This window comes from Mus caroli, chromosome 14 (genome assembly GCF_900094665.2).
Source record: "Mus caroli chromosome 14, CAROLI_EIJ_v1.1, whole genome shotgun sequence".
Classification (NCBI taxonomy): domain Eukaryota; kingdom Metazoa; phylum Chordata; class Mammalia; order Rodentia; family Muridae; genus Mus; species Mus caroli.
In genome coordinates, this window is record NC_034583.1 from 64,280,989 (window position 1) to 64,299,311 (window position 18,323).

The following is an 18,323-nucleotide window of genomic DNA, read 5'->3' on the forward strand; positions in this document are numbered from 1 at the left end:
ATGAAAAGGATCAAGCTGAGCAAGGAAAAATAGAAAAATTATAGCTTGAGGAGAAAGGGGGAGCATCAGGAAATGAAATGTTGGTGCCAAGTCCAATGCTCAAGGAGATAAAAAGGTTTAAAGAATAGCCTGATGATAAATGGAATAACGGAAACTCTAACCTCAGGGAAAGATGCCAACCAGCTAAGCTTTCAACCTGTGAAAAAGGAATTGAAGAAAGGGCTTCAGAAGTGAAGGAACCCATCAACAACAGAAGAGAATGTAGATGTAACTAAATGAGGGGAGCATGTTCCAAGCCCAGAAGCAGCAGAACTTGGCAGCTCCAGCCATGTGGTTCTGACTTCAGAGTCAAGAGTACAAGAAAGGGGTTGTGGAACTCCCCCAGCAGCTAAGGAAAGCCACTAAAGCTATGTGTGCACCAGGGGTGTCTCTGTATGGAAGCCTAGAGAGGCAATTGCTTGAAGTTGTAACGGTGAAACCTGGATTATCCTAGAACCCCCAAGATGTCAAAAATGCCAAGTTGTGGGACAGATGCCCAGGAGAGCTGGATACAGGGCATGGAGCCAGTCCAAGTGGAAGAAGTATGTTGTAGGCAAGAAACCTGCAAGTTGTTGGTGAAGGGCACTTTGACATCAGACGTGCAGATACAAGACTTGGAGACTGACGTGATGGCTGTTGTTCCTTTGGCCCATATTTTCTCACTACTCTCCCTGTCTTCCCTTTTGTAATGGCAATATATATTCTGTGCCACTGTATGTTAAAAGTATGAGATATGATTTTTTATTTTGATTTTATAGGGATTACAAAATTTCCATGAGTCTCAGAAATGACTTTGAACTTTGGACTTTTAAACAGTGATAATACTGTTTTGAAGTTCAACTGAATGGATTTTTTTGCATTATGATGTAGCTACAAGCCTATGGGGCCTAAGGAATGGAATGTGGTAGCTTGAATAAGAAAGCCTCCACAGACTCCTATATTTAAATGTTTAGTCATCTGGGAATAGTAGTACTTGAGAAGATAAGTAAGTGTGGCCTTGAGGCTTCAGAAGTTCAAGCCAGGCCCACTGTTTGTCTGTCCATCTGTCTCTATCTCTTCCACCTGTGTTTTCTTTTTTCTTTTTTATATTTTTTATTAGATATTTTCCTCATTTACATTTCCAATGCTATCCCAAAAGTCCCCCATAACCCCCCTCCCCACTCCCCTACTCACCCACTCCCACTTTTTGGCCCTGGTGTTCCCCTGTACTGGGGCATATAAAGTTTGCAAGTCCAATGTGCCTCTCTTTCCAGTGATGGCCAACGAGGCCATCTTTTGATACATATGCAGCTAGAGTCAAGAGCTCCGGGGTACTGGTTAGTTCATAATGTTGTTTGACCTATAGGGTTGCATATCCCTTTAGCTCCTTGGGTACTTTCTGTAGCTCCTCCATTGGGGGCCCTGTGATCCATCCAATAGCTGACTGTGAGCATCCACTTCTGTGTTTGCTAGGCCCCGGCATAGTCTCACAAGAGACAGCTATATCAGGGTCCTTTCAGCAAAATCTTGCTAGTGCATGCAATGGCGTCAGCGTTTGGAGGCTGATAATGGGATGGATCCCCGGATATGGCAGTCTCTAGGTGGTCCATCCTTTTGTCTCAGCTCCAAACTTTGTCTCTGTAACTCCTTCCATGGGTGTTTCCACCTGTGTTTTCAGACACAGAACTCTCAGCTACTTCTCCAGCACTATGTCTGTCCGCATGCTACCATATTCTCCACCATGATGTAATAGACTAAACTTCTGAAACTGTAACTAACTCCCCAATTAAATGTTTTGTCTTTTAAGAGTTGCCAAGGTCATTGTGTCTCTTCACAGTAATAAAAGAGAGGCTGAGACATAAAGAGACAGCAGGAAATAGAGAGGCCAGAAATCAAGATACACAACTGTAGCCTAGTATAATAATAGTCTTTGATAAAGACGCAAAACACAATACTATGGAAAGAGATACCTTCCCAGGAAATAGTGCTAGCAATTATACATCTTCACACACACACACACAAAAGTTACAGACTCAGCCCTTCCATACCACACAAAATTAGTTAACAATGGCCCAGGAAGTAGGAAGTAAAGGTAAAGCAACAAGGCTAGCAATCTAGCACAGTGCTAGCTGAGTGCTTTCCCACAGTGCAATCTCCAATAACACACACACACACACACACACACACACTGCACAAGCTTGGCATGGTAGCATAAGCTATAACTCCTGGCAGTGAGAAGACCAGAGAATCAGGAGTTAAGGCCAGCTTAGGCTGCACAGTGAGTGTGAAGCCAGCCTAGGCGACTTATCAAGATCCTGTCTTGAAACCAATGCTTGGGAGCTGCGAAGATCGCTCAGCAAGTGAAGTAGTTTGCCATGCAAACATGAGAGCCCAAGACTGACTCCCAGAACCCACATTAAAAAGTCAGGCATGATGCTGCATACTTGAAGTCCCAAATGATGGAGGTGTAAACATTGATTCCTGAGCTCCCTGGATGCCAGTCTTACCCTAATAGGGAAATCCTGGGCCAGTCTCAAAAGAGAAGGTAAACAGAGCCTAAGTAGTGAGTGATACCCAAAGTTGACCTTGGGGCCTGTATGTGATTACATGTGGGTACACACATCTATGCACATGAATGCATAAACACATACATACAAAAATGTGTATGTATGTTTATAGCAGCTTTACTCATAATTGCTAACATGTAGAAGAAACCAAAATACCCTTTAGAAGTAGAATGGATAAATAAATTGCGGCACAAACAGATGACAAAATATTATTATTCAACACTAAAAAGAAATGATCTACCAAATCATTAAAAGATGTGGAAGCTTAAATGCATATTATTATGTGAGAGAACCCAACTGAAAGGTTGTATACTGTTTAGCTACTATATTACATCCTAGAATACGCAAAGCAATATTTTTTGTTTATTTTTTTTAAAGAACAGTGATTACTACAGGTTGAAAGGAAATAGGCAAATTCAGGATGAATAGACAAAGAGTATTTGTAGAGCAATGAAAGTATTCTATATGTACTATAATCGCAGACACATACCATTAGACATTTGTCAAAATCAACAGACCATTTAACATCAAGAATAAACCCTCATGTAAACCATGGACTTAGAAGTAATAAAGATGGGCAAATGTAAACTCATCAACTAACAAATATACTACTTTGAAAGGAATTTTAACAAAGAAAAGGCACAAAAAAAATAAGTATCAAAACTAGAGTTTGGCATAACACAATTAAAAAGTTGGGGAATAATTAAATAACTCAAGACACTTAGAGACTAGGCACAGAAGGACTCTGACCCCTAAAACACAGGAATCTTAAGTGTGAGTCACACAAATGCTCAAATTAACTTGCTAAGAAACAACTGCAACAGCAGAACAAGCAGTAGGAACAAGAGAGTAGTTGCTCTTCAAGAAATGGTTAAGCAGAGCTGGGAGTACAGGAAAGTGGCTGTGGTGTGAATGCCGTTTATCCTGTCTGAAACTCTTCTTGAAATCTAAAGGCTATCATGACAGTAATGGGGGGCTGGAATGTTAAGACGTGGTTAAGGCACTAAAGAAATAATTGGCATTACCATGGGGATCTGGTCTTACTGTGATGGGTCCATGTGTCTGAGTGAGCGCAAGAGCCGGTTCTTAGAAAGTGAAGCTGTCCCTCAGGCTGTCTCTTCTGCCTGCTCCAGCTTCCCCTGCTTTTTCACCAGGCTAAGACACAGAGGATTTCAGACTTTTCTCTCTAGAACCATGAGCCAAAATAAATTTCTACAGGCATACAGGCATACCTGTAGAGATTTTTGTAACTGTGGCTACTCTCTCTACAGCAAGCCTACTGGCACCACAGTTACAAAAAACAACGTGCTTGCTCTATGCTTCATTTTGATTGATTGGTTTGGGTTTTTTGTGACAGGGTTTCACTAGGAAGTCTGAATAGGAATGGGCTCATATATTTGAATACTTTGTTCCCAGTTAGAACTGCTTGGAAAAATCAGGAGCTGTGGCTTTGTTGGGACAAAGTGTGTCACTGGGGGCAGCCTTTGAGGTTTAAAATGACTCTTACCCTCCCAGTGTGTCTTTGTTTTGTGTTTGTGTCATAAGATGTGAGCTCTCTTCATGCTCCAGTGTCACGTCTGTTTGCCTGCTATCATGTCCCCACCATGATGGTCATGGAGTTTTAATATTTTGAAACTGTAAGCCCCTAACAGACTTTCTTGTGTAAGTTGCCTTGGTCATAGTGTCTTATCACAGCAACAGAAGAGTAAGTAATGAAGAAAAAGCCCAAGTCAACCTTAAACTTGTGACTCTCCTGCCTCAGCCTGAATGCCAGGATTACAAATGTATGTTTCTATATCCAGTTTCATTTTTTGGTCACATTTTGATAACTCTCATAATACTTGGCATTATTTTCATTATTACTATACCTTATGGTGATCCACAGTCTTATCTTTAATACATGATTATAACTGTTTCAGGGAGCCATTGAGTTATACCCATATAAATCAATGAACATAATAAATATGTGTTATAAAATCCAACATACTGTTCCCTCATCTCTTTCTTAATCTCCTTATGAGCCCCTATTCTGTGAGACATGAAACTCTGTGAAACATGAAACTGAAACTAGGCTCTATTAATTATATATAAGTATATACTGTTTTTGTTCAACTGAAAAAAAGTGGCATGTATCTCTTACTCTAACCCCAAACTATTAGACTTGAGAAGTGTGAGATAGACACTCTTAGGTGTCAACCTGACTACATCTTGAATCTACTAAAACAAAAGCAGGCTGTATGTGGTACAGACGCCTTTAATCCCAGCACTGGGAAGCAGAGGCAGGCAGACTGATGTGAGTTCAACGACAGCCTGGTCTACAGAGCATGTTCCAGGATAGCTAGAGCTATACGGAGAAATTCTGTCTTGGAAAAACAAAATAAAATATAACAACAACAAAACCACAAACAGCTGGGCACGCCGCTGAGGGATTTTCTTGACTGGATCATTTGAGGTGGGAGGAGCCAACCTAAGCCTGGGTCACACTTTCTAGTGGCAGCCCACATAAAAGGACATGGAACAGTAAGTTTGGGTTTGCCCACTTGCCCTCATTCATCCTGGCAAGTTGAAACATGTAGCCTCATGGACTAAACAACTACCAGATTCTCAGCCTTTCCTTTGAGAGACAGCCATTGCTGGACTAACCATTAACAAATAAAACAAAACCTGGATGACAGCACGCGTGCTTACAGCATGGTTTATTAAATAGTAGAAGCCTGCTGTTAAAATCCGAAGACCTACAGATGAGAAGAGAAAAATCTTTAAAAATATTTTTGCTTAACTGAAAATGTACTTGACTACCCTAGGGCTCTAAAAGAGATGTACCAGGTAACATTGTTTTCATACCCACTGAATTAAAAATCCATCAGCAGTATAAATCAAGGAATAATTCTGACTTCCAAATCAAAATTTAAGAAACATTATGTAAGTCTATAGCTGCCACAGACATTGAACTCTTGAACACATCCACCTGAACCCAAACTGAAGTTGCTCTACCTCCTTTTAACTGTGTGTGTGTGTGCTCATCCACGTATGCACGTACGAAGGCCAGAGATGGACACTGGGTATCTTCCTCTACCTTAGTCTTCTGAGACAAGTTCTCCGCTGAGCCTGGAGCTGGCCATTTAGATTAGGCTGGCTGACTACCAAGACCCCAGGATTCATCTGTTTCTGTCTCTCAATTCTGGGGTTACACAAAAGTGTTGCAGCTGTGTCAGGAGTTAGGTAGGCAGGTGTAAAGGAGACAAATGAATTCTCACACTTGTACAGCAAACAATTTACCCACTGAGCCATGGAGATGGTTTGTCTTTTAAGTACTAATCAAGTGCCAATTAAAATGGAATTTCTGATTGAATTTGTTCTTGTAACCATTTCATACAGGTGGGTAGTGTACTCTGGCTATTCTCATCCTCGCCGTCTCATTTCCCTCCAACATCCAGTACACACTCCCTCCTGGCCAGTCCCCTTCTCACACTCAGGCCCTTCTGTTTTGTTTTGTAACCCAGAGTTTAACAAGGGATGCCAGTGCAACCTGAGTTTGCTACCATTCACTGGAGCACGGTGAACTCATCACGAGTACACAACTGAAGACAGTGTCTGCCCCTCCCCAAAAATCCATCAGTAGCTCATATTTCAGCAGGGAGGGGTAAGGCCAAATGGGCCTCTCACCGATCTATGATTGACTGTTGACAAGCCCAGGCCTGTGCAGGCACACTGATGACAGCTGCTGCCACTGTGAGATCATGATTGCATTGGCTGTGTCATGCCCACAAGGCAGTCTTTCAGGATAAGATAGAATTTTGGTTTTTTGTTTTGTTTCTTTTAAAGAACAAAAAATATGTAGAGTTTGACTCAATAAATTACCTTGCATATATTTAATATGTATTAACTTATTTATATTCACAATGATTCCAAGATCTGGAAATTACTGATAGCCCATTTTACGAATGAGAAAACCAAGGACTGGACATTTAAGGTCGTTTGCTCAAGAGTGTGGCATCACCACATGCTTTATTTCAGAAACAGCTCATTCTGACTAGAAATCTTAACCCATCCTCTCTCAATAAACACCATCCACTTTCAAATGCCAAAAAGGGTTCCCCAAGTTACTACATTTCTCTAGTTTCAGAGAATAGACAACTGGGACCACAACAGCTGCTTTGCAAACAGGTTCATTCTGTCTTTGCATTTGCTTCTCTGAACACATTCCATTATTCTTAGGCCAACTCTCAACATTGAATACTCTCATAGTGTAAAGAAAGGGTTTGCTGACTTACAGCAGGACAAAAGAATAGTCTTCCACACCCTTCAAAATGTATCAAGTCCTAAAAGTAACACAAAGTCCTCTATTGTCCTCTTCCCCCACACAACCAGGAATAATTCATATATTCTAATTCCTATCATGACCTCCACTAGAAAGTAATATTTTAAATTATGCAGTTCTACGGAAAGGTAGGAACAAAGCCAGGAAGAGAAGGGGGCAAGGCAAGAAAGCAGTCACATTTATTTGTATATATTTAATTCTACAGCCCAAAATGGTTTCTGCTACTAATAGAACCTTTATACACTGCTGATGGGAATGTGAACTGTCCAAGCCAGCCTTACCATATGATATATCCATTCCCAGATAGACACCCAAAGGACACAAAGTCAGTATACTACAGATACCCCTGCACATCCATGTTTACAGAAGCACTGGTCACAGTGGCCGTAATATGTTATCAGTCTATATGTCTGTCAACAGATAAATGGATAAAGAAATGGTATGCATACACAGTAGAGTTTTAGTTAACCAAATCATGTTGTTTGCTGGAAACTGAGTCATCAGATAAAGAAAATTAAGTCAGACTTAGAACTATAAACATCTTATATTTTTCCTTATTTGTGGATCCTAGATTTTACATACACACAGAAAGCTACTTGTTTATATATACTTAATGAGAGATCAGAAAGCTGACTAGGACAGTAAAAGAAACCAATGCAGAAGGGAGCAGGCAGCGAGGAAGGGAGAATAGTGAGGGTTGAACAGTCTCAAAGAATATGACAGACTTGAGGTACATTATTTTTATGAAACCCATTACCATATAACGAATATATGGCAATTATAAAACAAAGGCTGGCCAGCAAGGTGTCTCAGTCTAATCAAAGTACTTGTCAGCAAGCCTGACATTCTGAATTCAATCCCCAGGAAAGGCCCATGTGGTAGAAGGGGGGGAAAGAACTCTTTCAAATTGTCCTCAGACTCTCCAAATGCATGTCACAGCACATGACCAGCCACCCTTATCCATAGCTATATTATCCACATAAACAAACCAGCTTTTTATTTTTATTTTTTTAAGGAATAATAGCTTGTCTTATAACCCAAGTACCTGGGTTATATAAAGGAATCTTCTAGTTTAACTTAAAAATATTTACAGATTATCAGTGTGTTATGTATGTGTGTATGCATACCATGTGTGTATGGGGAGGTGACCATGTCACAGTGCATGTAAGAAGGTCAGAAAACAGCACTGTGACGACAGGTCGTCCCTTCCATGTTTATATGGGTTAGTTATATAGGAACTAACTCAGATCATCAGGCTTCTGTAGCACTTTTACCCGCTGACCCACCTCACAGGCCTTTCTTCTTCATTAATTTTCTTCAGTGTGTATGTATGGTATACACACGTATGTGTGCGAGAAACCACATGCAGAGAACAGCAAAAAGAATCAGGTGTCCTGCTCTATCATTCTTTACCATATTCCCTGGATACAGGGTCTTTCATTAAGCCTGGAGGTGAACTGGCAGCCAGCAAACCCCACGGATCCTTCCACCTATCTGCACCACAAATGCACGTGTGCTCACGCACATGCGCACACACACACACAGAGAGAGAGAGAGAGAGAGAGAGAGAGAGAGAGAGAGAGAGAGAGAGAGAGATATTATAGGTGCAAACAGCCACACCTAGATTTCTTTAAGTTGTGTATTGGGAATTCAAATTCAGATCCTCATTTTGTGCAGCCAGCACTGTGACCCGCTCCCCAGAGGGATTCTCTCAGTACAGTCTGCTGACTACTGGCTGGTGTATATTAACAAATTATATTGTTGAGGTTAATGTCAGTAACCTTCATCTTCACATTTCCTACATAATTCCCTGTCTGTTAAGTTCTGGAGTTTGCAGCCAAGCTTACAGAAGTGATTCATCCAGATGTCTAAGAAAGGAGGGTTTTATCCCTGGAGTTTCCAGGGACCATTACTATTTGCATCAATTTTATTTTTTGAAGACATTATTATTTTACTTATTTTTATTTATGTGTAAGGTGCCTTGCTTGCATGCATATCTGTGCACCAATGCATTTCTAGTGCCCACAGAGACCAGAAAAGGACATCAGATAACCTGGAACTAAAGTTATGGAAGGCTGTGAGCCACCATGTGGATGCTAAGAACTGAACCCAGGTTCTCTAGAATAAAAGCCAGCATTCTTAACTGCTGAGCCATCTCTCCAGCGGGCATGTGTGTCTGTTTAGGGGTATATACATAACTGCAGTAGCCAATGGACTGAGTTACAGGTGGCTATGAGCCACGTGACATAGGTCTCCACCTATGTCTTCTTGAGATTCTCAATGAGAACAGCAGTTCCTTACTCAGAACTGCTGAACCAACTCCATATGCCACCGTGCCTGCCTCTATTTGTTTCAATGTTGAACAGGGATCATTCAAAGGGTAACCTGGAGACTTTAAATATACTACTTTAAAAAAATCTAAATTCCAAACTAAAGACACTTTCTCTTTAATAATCAAATAAAAAGAAATAAAGTATTGAGTAGTCTTAAAAGTTTGTAGGTTTTTGACTCAGTAAATTAGCTTGTGAGAATTTATTCAAAGAAAGATATCAGAGAGCCATTAATTTAATTATTTACAATTATCAATAACTTGCTTGTGCAGAAATTATTCTTATGAAGGATATGTCAGCATAAACAAGTTACTTGGAAAAAACTACATATCCAACAATTAATTTTTTAAAACTCCAGTGGTTGTTATATTACCACTAGAAACTCTATTACCAAATAAAGTTTATATGTTTATATAATTTAATAATCTAAGAAAATTCTCATGATAAAGCATGCATGGGGCCCTGAACTTGGGCCCAGCACTGGATAAACCTCTGAGCTAGGGGACACACCCTATAATTCACTCAGGACACTACTCAGAAAGTCAAGGTCACCCTTGGTTATTATATAATGAGTTTAAAGTCAACCTCATCTTTATGAGTCCCTATCTCAGAAAAAAAAAGGAAAGAAATATGACTCAAAAAAATCCTAGACAAACTAATTAAAAAAAAAAAAAAACAGAAGAACCAAATTAAAAATAAAGATGTAAAGGAGATAAAAACAGGCTCTGATGAAATCCAGAAAGGAAACAGCTTACATTCTTCCCTCAAACTCCTAGAAAATCTAGAAGACATGCAGCATAAATTCCTAGAGCTATATAAGCTACCAAAATTAAATTAAAAAGATATGTGAGAAAAATTGATCTTAGAAAGCAATGAGACTGAGGCAGTGTAAAAAGTTTCTTTCCGAGGAGAAGCCATTGCCAACGGCTTCACTGCCACTCTACCAAACCTTTAAACAGCACCTCTCACCAACCCTGTGCAAACTGTTCCTTATAACAGAAAGGAGCAGGCTCTATGAAACTCAATCTACTAAACCAATACTCCTTTAATATCAAGCCTAGATACAGATAAGACAACAAAATGAAAAGCATACACCAATTTCCCTGCAAAATTCTCAATACAATTTTTGCAAATCAAATTCATAGGACACAAAGAAATTCATCCACACAAGAGCAAACTGGTTTCATCCCAGGGACACAAAGGTAATTCAACATACAAAAACTGGTATTTAATATAACTCACATGTACACTTAAAGACAAAAGTCCTGATTATCTTAATAGCAGCAGGAAAGGTTATGACAATGTTTAGCAGCATCCCTTCTTGATAAGGTTCTGAGGAGAGGCTAAAGTGCCTGATTTACAAGCATGAGTGCCAGACGCAGATCTCTAGCATGAATATAAAAAATAGAATGAATGAATGAGGCCAAGCATGTAGCATATATTTGTAATCCCACTGTTAGAGAGGCAGGCAGGTCACTGGGGCTCACTGGCCATCCAGTCTAGCCTACTTACTGAGCTCTAGGCCTGTGGAAACCTGTCTCAAAACAAAAACAGTGAAGAGAGAAAAAAAGGAGGAAGGGTAGAAGCACGTGAAGAAGGACACACTGGAAGCTGTCTTCTGGCTTACACATGCACCTGCACACACATGAAATACACACACACACACCACCCACATGCTTGGGGAAACAAGAAATATAAGAAACATCTCAACACAATAATAGCTCTATACAACAAACCTATGGAAAATATCGCTCTAATTGGGGAATGACTTAAAGTGTTTCCTCTAAAATTGGGGATGAGGAAAAGGTCCTCACCCTTACTGCTCCTATCCAATATAATGCTTGAAGTCCTCGTTAGAGCAGCAAAATGTGAAATGAAAGGGATGCAAATAGAAGGGGAAGAAAGCATCTCTATTTGCCGAAGGTATTTGATCCTGTATTTTAAAGACTCCAGTAGAAAACTCTTAGATGTGTTAGATACTTTCAACACAGCAGAATATAAAGTCAACAAGCAAAAATAAGTACCTTTCTACATACCAATAACTAACTTGCCAAGAAAAGAAAAGATCCCATTCCTAACAGCTTCAAGAGCATGGTGTTACACACCATTAATCCCAGCACTTAGAGCAGAGGCAGGATCTCTGTGCTTCAAGGCTGCTTGGTCTACATAATGAGTTCTAGACCATTTAGAATTACAAAGCAAGACCTTGTAACAACAAACAAACAAGACAAAAAATATCAGCTTCAAAAAATAAAATGCCTAAGGATCAACATAACCAAAGTAGTAAAAGACCTCTACAGTGAAAATTTTAAAACCCTTAAGAAGATGAAGATACTAGAAAATTAAAACAAACAAACAAAAAAGTCTTATGCTCTTGAATTAGCAGAACTAATACTGTGAAAATAGTTAATTACCAAAACTACCTATAAGCAATACAATGCCAGGGCTATTTCTAGTGACATTCTTTACAGAACTAGGATGATGCCACTTCGCAATGTTAGTTTGAATAGCCAACTTGACCCGGTGTAACATTACTAGGAAGGCAGTCTTCAGGAATTACATAGATCAGATTGTTCTTTGGACACAGCTATGGCAAACTGCCTTGACTGCCTTAATTGCTGGGGGAAGACCCCACCCAACCTTTTCATTGAAATGGGAAGACCTAGCCTGAGAGTAGGCAACACCATTCTAGGGTTTTTGCCTCTGAACTATATAAATTTTCATAGAGAAAATTCTATGAGTACTGGGCATGCATGCACTTATCCCTGTCTGCTCTTTATTGTAGATGTGATGTGACTAGTTGTTTTAAGTTCCTGCCTCTTTGACTTCCCTATTATGATAGGCTATAACCTGGAATTGTGATTTAAAATAAACCTTTCTCTCGTAAGTTGTTTTTGGTCAGGATATTTTATCACAATAGAAATGAAACTAAAATGAAATGACAAAACATCCTGAGTAACAAAAGCAATACTAGGCAAGTGTCAGAATAGTTGATTTCAAAGTATACTGTAAAACCATAGTAACAAAACTGTATGATAGTGGCATAAAAATACATAGACCAACAAAGAATTCAGAATTAAACCTATACATTTATAGCCACCTAGTTGTTGACACTGGGGGAAAAAAATCCTCTTCAAATAATGCTGAGGTAATTGGGCATCTACCTGCTGTAGATGTTTAACTCAATCAATATTTTTTGCCCAATATCAGGCCAGTGAGATACTTTAATGGGTAAAGGCAATTGTTAAGCCTGATAACCTGCATTCAATTCTAGAAGCCATATGGCAGAAAAACTGACTCCTGAAAGATGCCCTCTGACCACAACACATGCAGTGCATGAGAGCATGTATGCACACACATTAAACAGATAGATAGACAGACAGATAGATTGTGATTAAAAATAACACAGGGCTGAGTGTGGTGGGGCACACCTTTAATACCAGCATGTTGGGAGGCAGAGGCATGCAGTTCTGTGAGTTAGAAGCCACCTTGGTCTCCATAATGAGTTTCAGGGCAGACCAGGAAAAATATTTACCAACTACACATCAGATGGTAATATCTAAAACTGATAAAGAACCTCAAATTTTAAATATTATTAAAGCAAATCATTCACTCAAAATATAGGTTAATGAACCAACTAAACACAGTTCTCAGAAAGAGATATACATAGGAGCACTAGAAATTTGAAATGGGGAAATGCAACTTAAAACTGCAACTATATTAGGGAAAGAGAGCCTAATACACTGTTGGCAGTAAGGGAGAGCAGGGCAAACACCGTGCAAGTCAGTGTGAGGTTACATAAAACTGCCATTCCACTATCATATGTATGTCCAAAAGACTCGACGTCAAGACACCAGAGAGATCCATGTTTCCTGCCATACTACTAACAATAGCTAAATAATAGAGCAAGTGGAGATGTCCATCAACCCATGCACAGATAAAGAAAACCAGTCAATATATATAAAATAGAATTTATTCAACCACAAATAAAAATGAAATCGCATTATCCTTACAAAAATGAATGCAACTGGAGGTCATAATAATCAAAATAAGTCAGACTAAAGAAAGATAAGTATGTTCTCTCCTATGAAGATTCTAAACTTAACTGAGTGAGTGAGTGTGTGTGTGTGGTCATGAAAGTTGGAAGGGGAGATGAGAGGAAGAGAGTTTTAAAGCATAGGGGAAAAGAGTAATAGCACAGGTGTGACACAAATGCAGGAGAAGCCGTCTAGAGGTGGCAGGGGACTAGCAAAGGGAAGATAGAGGGATGGGAAAGAAGAGTGGGGGAGGAGATGAACAGAGAAAACAACAATGGTGTATCTGTACAAAAACTGTCACAGTGAAACTCGTTACTTTGTATATCAGTTTAAAATGAAGTCAGTTCAATGGTTGTGGGTACTTGCCCAGCAGGCCTGGCAACTTGAGTTCAATCCCTAGACCTTCACTAAAAGCAGAAGGAACACAGCCTCCACACCCACCACCTCCACCATCAGAGTTATCATCGTCAGAATCATCACCACCACCACTGCCACCATCACCATCACCATCAGAATTTTTTTCATTTAAAATAAAAATTAAAAATCTAAGAAACCATTGAAATAAAAAGCATTCTAGTGCCATCAGAGGGTACTCTTGGATAGTGAAATTATCACTAACTTTACTTTTATATATTTTACTTTCTAGATTTTCTTTTTAAAAAATTAACTCTAAAAACATTCTTACCAGGATTCCGTCCACGGATGAAACTTTCTCCCAAGTTAGCCAAGCTCTTTCTCTGACATGATCCGGTACCTTTAACTTCTGACATAATGCAATAAATTCGGGTTCTTCAATTTCTTCAAACTCAAGCCTACAAATTAAAAAGTTACAAAATTGATACACTTACAGATCCAACTAATTAAGCAAATACTTGTTTCTATAGTTTGCATATACCAGCACCGTTTTGAAAGAGAACATCTCTGAGTGCTTTAAGGTCTTACTTTATCTTTGAGAACCATTACACATCATTTAAACATATGCTTATCTTTTTTGTGGGTTTTCCAAATAAGACTAGCACAAAGTGAAGAACACTGCTAGCATGGTGAAGCACATATACTCCAGAGCAGCCGGACAGCATTGTGAGACACAGCAAGTGCACTAGCTAAAGCACACTGGGAAGACGGAACAACTGTCACAGCAAAAACGAAAAAAACCACACCCTGGTCAATCCATACATTCTCTCCACCTTCCTGTATTTCTTAATGATTAACTTGATAGAAATGATTGCATCACATATTTCAGTCCTATCTCTTTGACCTTTCTTAACTGTAAGCTTTTAATGGCTAATTCCTTTCAATTTGACATATAACAACAACACTAGGAAGAGCAACTTAATTCTTGAAATTTTACTATGATCCTATGCATGGTTTTCCTGAGTCCCCACATCAGCCATACTTGCTAGGTCTTTCCATTCATGTTTTACACATCTACCATATTAGGGAAATTAAAGCAGTCACTAGAGGCATACCAAGTGGGAATTACCCAGGTATGAACCATGAGTCTTAACTCCATCATCTGTGCTCCTGACCACTTTTCCAGCTGGGCAACTCCTTCTTCAAGCATAATTAGCGTCTGCATATTTCAATAATGAAAGTGTTTCAGTCTCCTAGTCTCAGCTTCTCTTCCACATGTAGTACTTAGGAGAGAGACAGTGTAAAAGAAATAATACTCCAGCTGTCAAAGCAGACTTGTTCTCAGTGGAGATGGACTGGGTTGAATCCATACCTAAGCTATTTTCTAAGCTTCAGACTGAAGCAGTCCTCTTATCCTTGCTAAGAACAGGAATGCACTACATGATGTGTCACTCAGTAAGGCAGTTTACAACAGTAGTCCTGTAAGATTATAATGGTGCAGAAACATCACTTACAGCCCATCTTAACCAGCATAACATTGTGGCACAATCCATTTGCTATTTGTGCAGTTAGGGAGATGCTGCTATAATCAAGCTGCCACTGGTAGGAGAGAATCATATATACAAGGGCATACAATGCCTGAAGCCATTATGTTACTGGCTTGTGTGTTTACTAAACTATAGCTTTATCATTATTTTTCAGCATATTTCTATAATTAAGAGATAAAGTTTACTGCATAGCAGCATGTTTTGTTATACTGGCAGCAGCTTTGTATCTGTAGTGTTTACCACTTCTCTTGCTTGTAGCAAGACAGCACAGTGACTGATCTATATATCATCAGTGTTTGTCTAAGTGTATTCTCCAATGATCATACAACATTCATTTAATGGCAGTTCAGAAGAGGTAGCAAATCCCTATGGTGAACACACGTGACAATAGGTAATTCAGAGATCAACTGTAAGTGCTTTTGAGAACCTCTGTGGCAATGAGTAACCAAGATGAGACTATGTCTTGTAAAGTTTAATTTAAAGGAGAACTTTTTGAGAATTCTCCAAAGTTAAAAGTATATAAAAGAGAAAGAAACTGGGTCTGTCTTTCCCCCAGGCAATGACCAGAACTTCAATGTTCATAGTTACTCTACAATAATCAGTAATAAGTCCAAAGCTGTGTAGATGGCCTGGAATCTTGTAGAATACTTTACTGCTCTTTCTGAAGTGGCGCTTCCACACACTGGATACATCAGAGTTTAATTAGAAACAAAAGCAAACTCTTCCCCTGGAACAGTTTTTATTCTGTATTTATTTTTTAAGAACATGATTTTTATTTGATCCATAAGAAAATCCATCTAATATGAATTTTAATAGACTTAGACAAGCAATTTCCAAAATTATTTCAGTCTCTTAGGATTTGACCTGAACTCTGTTAAGAGTCTGGGTCTCACAAAGAGCCTTGATTGATGCTCAATAAGAAGAAAGGAGCTTGATAGCCCATCAGGGCTACAATCCCAGAACTTGGGAGGCGGAGGCAGTAAAACAGAGAGCTTAAGGCAAGCCTGGGTTACAGAGTCAGAGTAACTAAAAACAACACAAACACCCCCCCCAAAAAAAAAAAAAAAACCTCGAGAACTTAATGATGGGCTAGAAATTGGAGGACTGTGTGAGACAAAAACAACTCCCATCTACAATGGATCTATACTCTCAAAACTAGTGCTGACAATAACAACAATCATATTGTTTCAATTTCTGTTACTTAATCACACAGTAGCACAGTCAAGAAAAAAAAATGTTGAAATACAATAAATATCTCTCTGTTGTTCTTATTGGATCCACATGAACTTAAGTTTAGATTCCATTTAATAAATGGAGAGAAAAGTTCTTTGAGAGAATACAGTACCAAACACAAGATCAAAAAAGAAAAAAAGAAAAAAGGGAGGGGGAGGCACCAGAATCCGTGAATGCTCAAAGGCAAAAGGCAAGAAATAATGAAGCATGCTGCGGGCCAATCAGCACGCAAGAAGAGTTCTACCCTGGAAAAAAAAGGGGAACAAAGTTTAGAAACTTCCAAGCCCTTGCATTTAAATGTCTCCTGAAACTTTTGCCCACATACAAACTCTTCTAAGAGTTCTGCTCCATCAGTCTCCACAGATGGCTTTAAATCCCCGGGGCCTCAAAGCATTGTTCTAAAGAAACCCCCACAAAGCCCGGGAGCTGAGGACCCCGTGAGCAATTGACACCCACGACCCTGCGTTTCGCCTACAAGGCTTTTCTTGGCCTCTCCCAGGGCCAAGCTACCGATGCAGCGCAAGCTCAGAGAGGGCAAGGTTCCCAACTGTTGCATCGCAGGATGACTGCAAAAGAGAAAGTCAACCCACCCCGGGGGTGCTTCGGATCTCCACGGAAGAAAAAAGGGAGGAAGAAAGAAAACAAACACCGGTCGACTTTTTTTCTTTTTTTTTTTTTAAATATTTATTTCAATTGTTTTTGCATCTGACCGGGGCTCTCCGGGACCCGCCGGCTCCGCGCCTGGGCGTCGCTGGAGTAGAGCCTGCACCTGTCACTTCGCTCGGGAGCAGGAGCCCCACCCGCCCGACACCTGTCAAGCCGCAGCCCAGACCCCTTCGGGATGCCCTCCCCGTCGCCCGCGAGCCCGGGACCGTGTCAGCGCGCCGCCGCCACCCCCGCAGAGATGGGGGACCAAGGGGACCCCGGAGACCCGGGGCGCCGCTTCTACCGTCAGCCCGGCCCCGCCGAGATGCGCCCGCCCGGCGTCCCCGCCGGGATGCACCCGGCGTCCCCGCTCCCTTCCCTTCCCTTCTCTCCGGCCCGCGGCGGCCGCGCTCCTCACCTGGCCAGGGGCAGCTCTTCGGGGCCGCTGTCCTGCGCGGGGTCGTCCTCCCGAGGCGGCGGCGGCGGCGGCGGTGGCGGGGGCTCGGCGGCCGCGGCTCTGCGCGGGGCTTTGGGCGGCATGACGCGCAGCGCGGGCCGGCGCGAGCAGCCGAGGGAGGCGCGCGGGGAGGCGGGCGGGCGCGCGCGCACGCCGGGCACGCCCCGTCCTCACCCGACTCCCGTTACAAAAATAATGGGAACGTCCCCCGAGGAAAACCGGACGCGCCCGGCAACCGAGCGCCCGGGCCAACCGCGGGAAAACGTCACTTCCGCCCGCGGCGTCACGTCCGCGAGGCTCGCGGGCCGCGGGCGTCAGTGGGGAACCGGGGCGGCGGTGGCGGCGGCGGCGGGCGAGGGCGAGGGCGCGGGCGGGAAGCCGCGGGGAAGCCGCGCCTGCCCGGGCCTGTCTCCGCCCGCGTCGTCCCCGTGGGCGGCGCCAGCCGAGGCGGGGCCGGCCCGCTGCGAGGAGCCGCGGCCTCTGGGAGAACGCTGGACAGGGCGCGCCCCTCGCCCGGCCCGCGCGGCCGGCAAAACAAAAACAAACGTGCCCGGCCAGTGGGAGGTGGGCTCGGCCCGGGTGGGCGGTCCAGGGTGGGGCCATTGGTGGCCTTCTGGAGACAAGGGACGATGGGCGCTGCACGCACAGACTATAGTCTTTTGATGGGGAAACTGGAGGCGCGGTCCGAGCGGGACAGATCTTAGCGGGAAAGTAGCTTTTGAAAACCAGTTTGCCAGGCGGACCCGACTTTGAAAAATCGTTTACAAACGCAGAAAACCAGTTGGCCGTGTTCATGCGCACGATCCGGCCTCCT

General features: G+C 41.7%; 1 protein-coding gene across 1 annotated transcript in view; it reads right to left on the bottom strand.

Moving 5' to 3' along the window:
* Nucleotides 1-17,800, bottom strand: part of Rb1 (RB transcriptional corepressor 1) — a 130,924-nt gene extending 113,124 nt beyond the window's left edge. Inside the window, exons 1-2 of the mRNA XM_021181654.2 lie at nucleotides 17,471-17,800; nucleotides 13,959-14,085 (exon numbers count right to left, since the gene is read on the bottom strand). Coding sequence (XP_021037313.1) covers nucleotides 13,959-14,085; nucleotides 17,471-17,592 — 249 coding nt within the window. The 5' untranslated portion in view covers nucleotides 17,593-17,800. The remainder of the gene's footprint in view (nucleotides 1-13,958; nucleotides 14,086-17,470) is intronic.
* Between the last annotated feature and the right edge of the window lie 523 nt (nucleotides 17,801-18,323).